General features: G+C 41.3%; 1 protein-coding gene and 1 pseudogene across 1 annotated transcript; both read right to left on the bottom strand.

The window, feature by feature from the left end:
• Positions 1-2,760: 2,760 nt before the first annotated feature.
• On the bottom strand, positions 2,761-6,675 carry LOC146560282 (tubulin alpha chain-like; annotated as a pseudogene).
• A 4,047-nt stretch (positions 6,676-10,722) lies between these two features.
• Positions 10,723-12,137, bottom strand: LOC146560281 (uncharacterized). Its single transcript, XM_085244256.1, has 5 exons — positions 11,945-12,137; positions 11,316-11,377; positions 11,177-11,239; positions 11,033-11,092; positions 10,723-10,950 (listed from the first exon to the last, which is right to left on the bottom strand). Exons 1-5 carry the CDS (start codon positions 12,135-12,137, stop codon positions 10,723-10,725), a joined length of 606 nt encoding a protein of 201 aa, XP_085100382.1.
• Between the last annotated feature and the right edge of the window lie 1,206 nt (positions 12,138-13,343).

Raw genomic sequence — 13,343 nt, 5'->3', positions numbered from 1 at the left:
AATCTTTTTTTCATTTATGTATTTATTTTATTGTTATTTAACTTTCTTTGTCTGTTTATGGTTTTTTTTACTTTTATCTCAGTTTTTGTGATGGAAAGCACTTTGTTCAACCATGTTGGTTTTAACGTACTCTATAAATAAAGTTGGATTGGATTGGACTAATATGATGAAAGCAAGCCCAAGCCTGAAATCGACTCCTGATCTTTGATCCGTCCTCACCTGGTCGTGAACGCGATGGTCAGCCAGGTATCCAGTTTACCTTTGAGTGTCAGATTTAGGCAGATTTGATTGCTTCCGTTTCATAGTGACAGATTTAAGTGAACTCCTCTGTCTCCATTCCCAGACTTCTACTTTTGAATAAACTTTCCTTTAACTTGCTCCGAGTGCTCTTTTGTCTGCATGGTGTAACTGCAGCCTGGCATGCTGAATAACCAGTGAGTGGACCTTCCAGAAATATGTGATTTTGGCTGTTGAAGTAGGTCAGTCACCTTTGAATGGCTGAATATTTATTGACCCATCAGTTGACGTTCGTTTGTGGAAGTCTGTTTTCACTCTGATAATAAAGAGGATTTATTTATTTCATTGACCAATAATAAAAAGACTGTTATTATATTTTTAACATTATATGATTATATTCACAGTGATGCTTTGAGGAAGACTGCACTGTTTGTCCCAGAATAATCAAACTGCCATGAAATACATTCACTAATTTATTATTTGGAACTAACACACTATTAGTACATCTCAGAGACACCTTCTTTCTCACATGAAGAGTAACAGATTACATCTCTCACTGTGTCCGACCAAACAACTGCTGTGGAAAGTCAGTTATTAGCAGTAACTACACCCGTAAATGAACGTTTGACTGAATGCTGATAAGTGAATACTGAGAAGTTAGGAGGAAATGTTTTCAAATTTTCCTGCAGAGAATCTGATTAAAATGTTTTTTGTGAGCAAGAATCAGTTTGATCAGTGACCTTTTTTCAGCCAGAAACCTTTAAGGTCACACATCTGCTGTAATATTATAATTTGCTGTGCTTTTTTTTAAATACACCTTTATGGAGAAGAAAAACATCTGGATGCCAGAAGTTTTTCTTTCCAAGTTCTTTACAGTGGCTTGCAAAAGTGTTTGGCCCCCTTAAACTTTTCCACATTTTGTCACATTACAGCCGCAAACATGAATCAATTTTATTGGAATTCCACGTGAAAGACCAACACAAAGTGGTAAACATGTGAGAAGTGGAACAAAAATCATACATGATTCCAAACATTTTTTACAAATAAATAACTGTAAAGTGCGGTGTAAGTAATATTAGATTAGTATATTATTAGATAATTAATAATTAATATTACTAATAATTATTATTAATAATATTAGAGTAAGTAATATTATAGAGTAATAACCCGCAGTTCAAAAAAGCTCCCCTCCGACAGCCAAACCCATCTGTTCTCTGATTGGATTGTTACATTTGTGATTGACATGACATTGACCAATCAGATGAAAGGAAGAAAAATAGGGTCAAAATTCGTACTTGTAACTTGCAGAGATTCACACGGGGTTTTTTTTGGCTAAGTCCACATACAAATCTTTTTTACACACACACACAAATTCTTTTTACACATACAAAAGTACAAGTACAAAACATTTATAACCACATTTTGAGCCCACAAAGCTGTACGTGAGCTCCACTGCAGTGGCTCGTGCACCGCTGCGTTCACGGCGTTTGCTGTAAATTATACAGCATTGACATATGTATGTAAAATGTTTACTGAAGTTAGTGAAACAGTGTTTGTAAGGACTATAAGGTCCATAATTACTGAGGCAGTTGGGCTGTTTTGCAATCTTGGCTCAGTACACACACACACACACACACACACACTCCATTTTTATCTGTATCTAACATTTCCGAGCAGCATGTCTTCATTATCTGTGTGTCTGCACTCTGCAAACACTCTGATTTCTGTGGTTTCAGATCCATTTCTCTCTCAAGGGAAATAAAGGGATTACATGGCCGTCTTTTCCTGTTTCATATGTTAGGCTATGGCTGTATCCTAATTCAGGGTCTGCAGCCTTAAAGGCCGCATTTTAAGGCCGATTACGTCACAGCGACGCGACGAAGGCTGTCCCACTTCGAAGGCTGTCCCACTTCGAAGGCTGCTCGAAATCCGGCCCTCAAATGCGTCCTTCATTTCCCTGAATTTTAAGGATGTGGCGGTGTAGACTTTGTGGCCCAACATATCCCAGAATGCTCAGCGCGGCAGTGGGTGTGGATAATTTTGGCGGAAAAAAACGGGGGATGAGGGGCGCCCGAAGAGTAAACTTTAAGGCTTTGTGAACTAGGGGGGTTAAGAAAGATATAGATTCACTAAAAATGTCGCTTTTAGTTATTATAATGTTAAATTATTATATTTGTAATTTATTTACGTTATTTTACTTTATTCAGAATTAACCTAGCGGTTAACTTTCTTTTCTAGATTTTGGAGGGTTAAAATTAAGCATACCAGTGATTAAACAGCTCATGTACTCTTTATTAAGAAGCACCTTAATAAAAGAAAGTGCTGATACTGAAAGAACAGAACTACAAAACAAAGTGGTCATGTCTCCATGTTACACTCTCACATAGCATTAAAACACATTTTCAAACACATTTATTTAAAGTTGAAAAATATACACAGGAATGTGTAACAAGATTTGGTAGAACAACGTAACAGTGCTTCTGAGCGAACTCGCATAACTTTGATGATTTCATTGCAATAAACCTACTCCTCACCTTCCTCATCTCCCTCCCCATCAACAGAGTCAACTCCAACCTCTTCATAATCCTTCTCTAGAGCTGCCATGTCCTCTCTAGCCTCAGAAAACTCACCCTCCTCCATTCCCTCACCCACATACCAGTGAACAAATGCACGCTTGGCGTACATCAAGTCAAACTTGTGGTCAAGTCATGCCCAGGCCTCAGCGATGGCGGTGGTGTTGCTCAGCATACACACAGCCCTCTGGACCTTGGCCAGGTCTCCACCAGGAACCACAGTGGGTGGCTGGTAGTTGATGCCGACCTTGAAACCGGTGGGGCACCAGTCCACGAACTGGATGGTGCGCTTGGTTTTGATGGTAGCAATGGCAGCGTTGACATCTTTGGGCACCACATCGCCACGGTACAAAAGGCAGCAGGCCATGTACTTGCCATGGCGAGGGTCACATTTCACCATCTGATTGGCTGGCTCGAAGCAAGCGTTTGTGATTTCTGATACAGTTAACTGCTCGTGATAAGCTTTCTCTGCAGAGATGACGGGGGCGTAGGTGGCCAGGGGGAAATGGATACGAGGGTAGGGCACCAAGTTGGTCTGGAACTCTGTCAGATCAACATTGAGGGCGCCATCAAAGCGGAGCGAAGTAGTGATGAAGGACACAATCTGGCTGATCAACCTGTTCAGGTTGGTGTAGGAAGGACGCTCGATATCGAGGTTCCTACGGCAGATGTCATAGATTGCCTCGTTATCTACCATGAAGGCACAGTCAGAGTGCTCTAGGGTGGTGTGGGTGGTCAGGATGGAGTTGTATGGCTCAACCACAGCAGTGGACACTTGGGGAGCTGGGTAGATGGAAAACTCCACCTCCTGTTCAAATCTCCCATCCGGACGTTTATGCCTAAAGGGTTGTATGGTCTAAAGAGATTGTTGATTGAGCATTAAACACCAAGTGTTGTTCTTCTTTCAGCCCAAAGATCAAAGAATTGGGGTATTTAACAGGATCCAACCATCGCCCTGATCAGACATATTCTAACAGGATTGCACACAGGATGCTGCAGAAGCAAAATCAGTTTCCAAAACGTCAATCTGGATATCAGCCTGTTTTCTTTTCCTCATTACATCATGAGCTTTAGAGTATCTGCTGAGCTACTGGGCACAACTTAATATAAGCTGTTTATATTTATTTCTGATCTACAACAAGCAGCACAACTGTTAGAACTGTCACAGCTGACATTAACTTAGATGGAAACCTACTTCCACGACAGAATTGACCTCCTATGATGTCAATATAAGCTCAGACGCATGTTGAATAACAAATATCCACTTTCCCTGCTGCCACCTGCATGAACATTACAGCCAACAGGTGGATTTTCCCGTTTCACAGCTAGCCAAACAACGAGGAAACACTGACTGTTTAGGAGACACAGAGTGAAAGTGGACAGTACATCTTTGGTTTCTTAACATGAAACTCTTTGCTGTAACCAGGGGGAGCACCAAAGTGACCCCCCTTAGACTTGTTAGTTTTAATCTTGTTTTCCACTGAGGTTCACTGGTTTTCTAATATAATGTAAGTCTATGAGCTGCAGCCAACCCACCAACCTGATGACGTCACGTTCTGTTGTAAAAACGTCAAGGACTTCTCTCTTAAATCTAACTTCACAGACAATGTTACATCTATGCAAGTTTGTGACAGCAGAGCTTCATGGTGCAAATTAATCTTTATACACGTGGTGTTTAATGTCCACTTTAACTCCAAGTGGAAATTTTTTTAATGACTTTATTTTAGGGCAAATTCAAAACACGTTTGGCAGTTTATTTAAATAATATTAAAATCCCCCATAAGTAGGATGGCAAAGGGTCCAATTTGTCCCAGTGGATGGAAATGCAAGGTGTGAAACTGCAGCGTGGATCATTGTTTTCTATTTTTACATAACTGGGAATGCCCAGCAGGCAGACCCAGGACACGCTGGAGAGATTATATCTCTCGGCTGGCCTGGGAACGCTTTGGTGTTCCCCCGGATAAGCTGGAGGAGGTGGCTGGGGAGAGGGAGGTCTGGGCCTCTCTGCTTAGGCTGCTGCCCCCGCGACCTGGCCTCGGATAAAGCGGATGAAGATGGATGGATGGTGTTGATATTGAAAGAGTCAGTGAAAATAAATTTCTGGGGGTAATAATAGATGAAAAACTGGAGTGCTCACGTAAGATATATTCATTCCAAAGTATCACGAAGCATTGCAGTACTAAACAAGGCAAAGCAGGTATCACACGGGACATCACTTCATATTCTCTACTGTTCACTGGTTTCACCATACTTAAGCTTTTGTGCAGAGGTCTGGGGCAACAACTATTAAACCACATTACTTTCACTTTTTACTCTTCAACAAAAAAGCAGTTCGAATCATCCACAATGCAGGTTATAGGGAACATACAAACTCACTATTTTTGCAGTCTGAAATATTGAAATTTGCTGATCTAGTGAAATTCCAAACAGCACAAATTCTATTCAAAGCAAAAAATAAGGAACTGCCAGATTATATTCAGAGTATGTTATTTTTTTAAAGGAGCAAGTTATAATTTAAGGGGTTTTTGTAACTCAAAACAGGGAAGGTACGTGCAACAGGAAAAAGCTTTTGTGTTTCAGTGCATGGAGTGAAGCTGTGGAACAGTTTGAATATGAAATTGAAGCAATATCCAAACATAAAACAGTTCAACAAGAGTTATAGAGATATGATCTTCTTGAGCTATAAAGAAGAGGGAAAATGTTGAAATTAAGTGAATTGTCGCTATTTAGAAAATTTCATGGTGTAATATTATATTATATATTACATCAGAAATCTGTTCACTATTTTTATTACAGATTATATGGTAAATGGCCTGTATTTATATAGCGCTTTACTAGTCCCTAAGGACCCCAAAGCGCTTTACATATCCAGTCATCCACACATTCACACACTGGTGATGGCAGCTACATTGTAGCCACAGCCACCCTGGGGCGCACTGACAGAGGAGAGGCTGCCGGACACTGGCGCCACCGGGCCCTCTGACCACCACCAGTAGGCAACGGGTGAAGTGTCTCGCCCAAGGACACAACGACCGAGACTGTCCAAGCCGGGGCTCAAACCGGCAACCTTCTGATTACAAGGCGAACTCCCAACTCTTGAGCCACGATCGTCCTTCCTTATCAGTAAGGAAGCTGACTAAATATTGACGGATAACTTATGGCAAAGGGGTGGGATTAAATAAGTGTGTACTTCTTCCCTCTCCCTTTCGACATGTAACTGAATCAGAACAGAAGCAATATTGAAATGTATTAACTTTATTTTGTATAGTATTTTTTTCTCTAATTTTCTTTGCTAAATGTACCTGTATATTGTTTACATGATTGAAATAAATTAACAAACAGGCCCAAATACAGGAGAAGGACGGCTGAGAGTGGAAAAAAAAATCACAAAAATAAATACTGCCAGATTTTCAACTTCGGTCTACAAGAAAATAAGAAGATCATGGGATTAGCCTCGATTGCACTTTGGACCTATTGACGGGATGCGCTCCGTCCCTTGATGCATGTACACTTTCAATTTCTGGTTGGGCTGCTTGGGTGCAAAGTAAGTTTCATCATCAGATGATGAGCGTTATGTAAACATCTGCATGAAAACTGGATGCCTGGACTTCTCTGCTTACTTAGGCCAAACCAAACCCTGATTTATGTTGGAAAATATGTGATGTTTTATGAAGGATCACATAGGAAACAACATTTTTTAGTTGTTTTTGAAACTAAAAAACTATTCAAAAAGTTTTAAATAGTTTAGAAAGGACTTTTACATTTTTAGAAATATTCATGGCTGTGTGGTAAAGCTGACTTTATCTCACTTGTAATGGTTCAGATTGGACACTGTGACTGGCCGGTTCTGTGCTCCAGGCCACATGTTTGATACCCCTGGACCCATGCAACGAAGTATAAAAAAAACCGTGTCCACACTTTGGCCTGTGACGAGTGAAAGCAGATATACGGCGTGATATCGAGCCAAATGCTTCAAAGTGTTCCTTGATGATGTGATAAAGAAGTGGCGTTCCTCCTCCAACCACAAACAGGAAGCTCATGAAGCGAGCAGAGTCAGTGCTTGTACGACACTGACCAGGAGACCTCTGAGCAGGATGGCTGCAGTCGCACAGCTCTGCTTCTCCCTGCTGTTCACTCTCATCAGCAACATTCATGCAGAAGAATTTATCGCCATAAGAGAAGAAGGAGGCTCTTTACAGTTCAAGCTCCCAGATCGAAACAGCTCCTGCATCACCTCCAGACGTGTTGGTGAAGATACTCTGGTCCTGTGGAACATCTCTGACCCCTGGAACAGAAACTTCACAGTACATGAAGACCTGACAGGACGACTCTCATTTCCTGAGACATTTCATGGTTCTCCTTCATTTACTCTCAACAACCTGACCCACTCAGACTCTGGACTGTACCAAGATGTGTGCTGGACTCAGGGCAGCGTGACATATGAGAGAAACATCAGCCTGACTGTGTGTAAGACAGTAAGGCGGGAAGAATCTATCATAGCTTCTGATTCTACTGTAGATGTACAATGTAAAGGAGCAGGTGAGAATCTGACGGTGCGTTGGATCAGACAATACGGGGAGTGGAAACAATTATATAAAGACACAATTATGAACGTGAATAAAGTCCAAGAAAGTTTCCTGGAGGTGACAAACGCACCACTTCTTCATGTCAACACACAACCAATGTCTTACATCTGCCTGGTGATGAACCAACAGCAGTGTGTGAGCACTTACTCTGTACGTTTGACCAAACAAACAAAGCTACGTTATGCTTCAGAGGGAGACACAGCTGTGCTGGAGTGTCCCTTCATGGACCCCATTCATGACCAGCCCCCAGTTTGGTGGAGGGAGGCAGTTGCCTACAATATTGATCAAGAAGTTGGTCAAAACTTCTCGCTGGTACTTCCATCACTAATGTTAAATGATTCAGGTATCTACAGCTGTTCAGGTGAAAAAGTAATGCACGCGTACTGGCTTTTGGTGTGCCCTAAATTTGGTCCACCTGCAGTAAAGGTTTTCTCAGAGGGAGATGAAGTCACTATGAGATGCTCTGATGATTGGGAAAATAGTACTTGGGGCTTTATGTTCATTAAGTTGATCCAAACAGAAGGCAAAATTGTGTACGACGAGTTATGCAGTGACAATAGAATCACTTGTTCCCATGGCAGGGTGATAATCTCTAATGTCTCACTGGAAGATGCAGGAGAGTATGTGTGTACAGGTTCTGAGTCACAGGATGAGTATGAGTGTGTGTCAGCAGAAAAATTTGTTCTGATCCACAGAGAGCCCTTTGGGGTTTACTCGACCTTCTACAGAGTCAGGTGGATACTGCTCAGCGGTCTGCAGGTGATGCTTTGTGTTGTTGTGGTCTGTGTGACACAGAAAACCAGGAGAGGAGAGCAGCTTTCAGCTCAGACACACACTTAATATGCTTATAATAATAATAATAATAATAATAATAATAATAATAATAATAATAATAATAATACATAGAAGTGATTAAATCAAAATAAAAACAAACAAAAATATTATTGTAGATATGAATCTGTGACCTGAGTGGACGGTTCAGTCTCTTATGTGATTTCATATTTTAAACCTTTTGCCTTTTTCTATCTTTTGACTTAATTCTTCTATATTTCTGCTCATATTTTATTTCAGTTATAGTGATTATGTGCTTTTTTGTTTTATGTGATTTGATGTTTATCCACATCTCATTCATGTATCTCTCAGAGTATCATTTTGAATATTCTTCTGTTTCTATCAGTGATCAGTTCGATCTATAAGAAATGTTAGAAACCAGTTGTAAATGTATTTGTTCTTCACTCTGATGTGAATCATTATCATCTCTCTTGGAAAATGTATTTTGTTATTGTGTTTAAGAGCAGATTCATTACAGCACCATGTTTATCTGCACTATATTGTTTTCATTGTTGTGAATAAACATGATTGTCTGATACAGCAAACACTTCATAATATGGACTTTACTGCTTTGATTGTGTTTTTATATTCTCCATTTTTATTAGGAATCATTTCTGAAATAAAAATATCTAAATATAATTTAACAGGCTGAACGTTGATGCTCTTCTGTCAATGACTCCGTGATGATTTTAAATTTTAATAAACAAACAATCCTCATATTTCAGTGCAGGATGTAGAGAAGAGTATATCAGTCAACTGGATCAGAGCTCATCAGCATTCATCAGCATTTTGAACTTAATATGCAGCCAACACACTTTAACACGTGTCTGAAACATATCAGGGAAAAATGGAAGACGAGAGAAGCTGCACATGGTTATCATCATTTATTTATTTTTTTGCCTGTCCCATTTGGATCTTTAGTCATCAGAGCCCTATTTCAGGAAGCCGGTTTAGTGCAAACTCTGAGTAAGTATACCCTGAGTTAACGAAAACTCTGGGTTTTCGGTTTCACAAAGCGAGTTCAGATTAATCCTGAGTGAGTTACTATGACGACACACTCCGTGAAGCTAACCTGCTCCCCAGCAGGTTTACTTCAACTAACCCTGACTTTCCCCGCCTCTTTGTCAGAAACCTGACTGTAGGAAGTGTCAGACATGGCGTGCCCCTACCTCGAACAGCCAGTAGATGTTGAAGCCCAAATTCTCCGCAGAGCTCTCCGCCGGGAGAGAGTGATTAGAGCGCGTTTGGACATTTTATCATTACCTGATGATTTTCTGTGCGAACGTTACCGTTTCTCAGCACAATCTATAAGTTATTTGGATAACATCCTCAGGCCATATATTACGCATGTGACACATCGCGGACATGCTCTCAGTTCATTACATATTCTTTGTACTGCACTCCGTTTTTTTGCAAACGGGAGCTTTCTGTATAATATTGGTGACGCTGAGCACGTTTCCAAGGCTACCGTCTGTCGGGCAGTCAGGAATGTTACAGTTGCACTGAAACGTCTCCTGTACTCGTTTGTGTTCCCCGGTCACAGACCCACAAGATTCATCAAAGAGGGATGCCACAAAATTGCAGGTATCAGGATGACCAAAACTTAATTCATGATGTGGTGATACTTGGACTACTACTTAAATGGTACATTAATTTCCAGGGTTCCCAGGCGTGATTGGCTGTACAGATGGCACTCACATTCCAATCATTGCACCCTCAGTAAATGAAGGAGACTATGTGAACAGGAAGTCTTTCCACAGCATTAATGTGCAGGTACATAGTTCCCTGTAGCATTTCACACTAACAAGTGATGGCATCATAGTAATGGATGCTAATTTGTGTTCTCTGCACTGTGTAGATCATATGTGATGCTGCCAACATCATCACAAATGTGGAAGCCAAGTGGCCAGGCTCTGTACATGACTCACGAATCTTCTGGGAATGTACACTGAGCACCAAATTTGGACATGGTGGGTCAAAGTTACTGTGAAATATACAGAGACCAATTGCCACAGGGACATTTGCACTGACATGTATTCTTCTGTCCTAGGAGAGTTCACTGGCCACCTGCTTGGTGATAGGGGGTACCCATGTCTACCCTATTTGCTCACCCCTTACCCTGACCCTGAACCGGGCCCACAGCAGCGTTATAATCTGGCCCATTGCAGGACACGGGCCAGAGTTGAAATGACCATCGGAATGCTCAAGGCCCGGTTCCAGTGCCTTCAAAGACTCAGGGTCGCCCCAGAAAGGGCATGTGACATTATTGTGGCATGTGTGATTCTTCACAACATTGCCACGATTAGAGGTGAACACTGTCCAGCTGAACCAGACATCAGCAGTGATCCACACAATGAACATCCTGACCCACCCACGAACGTACAGGATGGAAGAGCAGTCAGAGACACCATATGCCACAACCATTTCCTGTGACCCGTCAACCCAACATGTTACAAGACAAATACACAGATTCTGTGGTCAACTGGCTTTATTGGTCACCCTGTATGTCCTGTACACAAAGAATAAATGCGTATATTAGTATGTTGTACAAACACTGACATGATTCGTCCATCTCTGATCACTCCACCCACCCTTAACTGTTGTTCCAGCAGTACAATCTCCAACTTGGACTTTTGGATCTGCAGCTTGAGGTGTACCATTTCCATGTCGCACTTCTGTATTTTCCTGACCAGATATGTCTTGTACAGCTGCTTCACAGGGAGCTATTGCAACACAGGACATAGCATTGGCATCCATAGTACATGCCTACTTAGGTTGGTTGTAAATCAGTACTGAAAATCCTACTGTGGAAAGGTTTGTTGTAGGAGTGGCTGGACCCTCTTCCTCTTCATTTCCAGCATCACTCTGCCAGGGACATAGTAAGTCCATGGTGTTATCATAGTACCACATTGTAGTCAGTTGTTATATTTTCCACTGTACACTGTATACCTCATAGTGTGGCTCTGTTGCGTCCTCCTCTGTAACAGCTGTCACTGTTTCGTCATCATATGCCTGTGGTGGAGACATTTAACAACATTGCTGTTCTACTGTTGACACATGTAGTCTGTGGAGTATTACGAGTACTCACAACTGCATGTTGGTCTGGCTCAACAGGGGGCTGCACCAGATGCAGTACACCATCACCATCAACTGGCAGAATATGGGGTTCATACAGGTCACTCATGACTTATGTGGGCACAACTGGCAACTACCAGACATACCAATCACCATACACCTCATTGTCAGTATGCTCTCAGAGACAACCGACACTGAGGGAAGGCAAAATCAGTAGGTGTTAAGGTGGAAATGCTTTTATGAGTTTTATGTTGCATTAGAGTATATGTTCATATGTTACTCTTAATGGGGAAAGAACAAAATGTACTACTCGCTCTGTCTCTAGAAACAGGAAGCTCACCCTGTGAGAGATTAACACACACACACACACACACACACATGTATGCAAAATTAAAGGACACTGCTATGCTATAAATAAAGACGAACTACCTGCAGCTCGGTGTGAGTGGGTCTCTCCCTGAGCCCTCACCCGTGCAGCACGTTAACAGTCTCCAAGTGTCTCAGTGTTGTTTATTCACCTAACTGTTTGATAACTGTAAATCTCTGACAGTAGGACAATAACTTCACTACGACATAGTTCATTTTGGTCAAGGTGACTGTGAAGAATGGATGTATGCACATCATGTATTATTTTGAATTTACCTCTTATGTAGGCACTTGTGTCTTGCGGGGTTATTGACTCAGAGGATGTCCCCGCAGAGATGCCTTCAGCCACAGGGCGCCCACTGTTTTGGCTGAGGGCCAACTGCTCAGCCTCTGTGAGTGGTGGTGGTGGAGGACCCCCACCTGTTTTTCGGGCCTCCGCTTTTTTTCTGTTGGTTGTGACGGCACACATTTGAGCATACAGAGTAGGCAAATGTGTACTTGTAATGTGCTCAGGTAATTTCAATAAGTGCTTACAGGAGGTAAATTAATGTAGTCTGTAACTGCAATTGGTTTACATAGGACAAACAGACCAAGCACTGTGGCTCATACTATAATTACACCTTACCTGTTTGGACTATGTTTTTATATTTCATTTTTACTTGCTGCCAGGAACGTTTGGGGCCTGTTGGGTTGCACCTGCGCTGTATGACATAAAAAATGAAATAACATATACTAAGATAACGTGTTAAATGGGTGGAAATCCCTAGATCAATGTTTAAATTGACACTCACGCATTGACTCTGTCGGCTATGTTTTGCCATGCATGCTCCCTTTCTTTTGCAGCTGCGGCTGTGTTATTTTTTTTCTGCAAGATGTGCATGCTGTCGGCATATGCTGCCATCAGGGTTTCGGCCTCAAGCGCTGTGAAATACGTCGACCGCACCTTCTTTCCCTCCGTCTCCATGGTGACTCGCGTAATCTGTGCTCCACTGATCAGGGCTTTATGTATCCTCGTGCGCGCGCTTGACTTGGGGTTAATGCAACTCCGCGTTGATTGAACTACTTGTTATCAGCCTTTCTGAAACCGAATATTCCGAGTTGGACAGTTCGGGGTTACTCAACCCTGAGTATCGTTTTTCACTCTGACTTTTCTAAACCGGCTTCCTGAAATAGGGCCCAGAATTGTTGTTTGAAGGCCAAGAAAGATGCCATGTTGGTCCATTTGATTGACCTTTATTATAATTGTGTATTTATTTTATTTTATTATCAGTTGTTACAGACGGGACAGACATGACTGGGGGAAAGGACAGGGAGAAGGAAAGAATGAAAGAAAGAGGGAGAGAAAGAAAAACAGAGGGGAGAAGAGATGATGAGAAAGGGGGGAAGGAACAAAAAGAAAAACAAACAAAACACCTGGATCACCTGTATGGAGAAAAAAAACAGAAGAGAAATCAAACAAAGAGCAACGTAATCAATACATGTTATCATCATTTATTATTAGTTTTTAGTATTCGGTTTTTGGTGGTAGAGTTAAAAAAAATTTAATATTTTATTTTAATTAATTAAAATGTTTTAATCAAAAACTGAATGTAAAAAGTCACAATATTAACAGCATGATGACAACAACAACAACAACAACTGCTATTACGACTATTAGAAGTAATATTATTACTAT

The sequence above is a fragment of the Mchenga conophoros genome, linkage group LG14 (assembly GCF_057382185.1).
Source record: "Mchenga conophoros isolate Kocher_MC1m ecotype Shallow Benthic linkage group LG14, M_conophoros_male_GT1.1, whole genome shotgun sequence".
Classification (NCBI taxonomy): domain Eukaryota; kingdom Metazoa; phylum Chordata; class Actinopteri; order Cichliformes; family Cichlidae; genus Mchenga; species Mchenga conophoros.
Note: the sequence above shows the minus strand (reverse complement) of the source record. Positions and strands in the feature narration are given on the sequence as shown.

Coding starts and splice junctions, on each gene's coding strand:
- LOC146560281 (XM_085244256.1), bottom strand. CDS start 12,137: ATGTGTGCCGTCACAACCAACAGAAAAAAAGCGGAGGCCCGAAAAACA. Junction 11,093..11,176: donor CAACAGAGCCACACTATGAG/GTATACAGTGTA, acceptor TGTCCCTGGCAG/AGTGATGCTGGAAATGAAGA. Junction 10,951..11,032: donor CTACAACAAACCTTTCCACA/GTAGGATTTTCA, acceptor GTGTTGCAATAG/CTCCCTGTGAAGCAGCTGTA.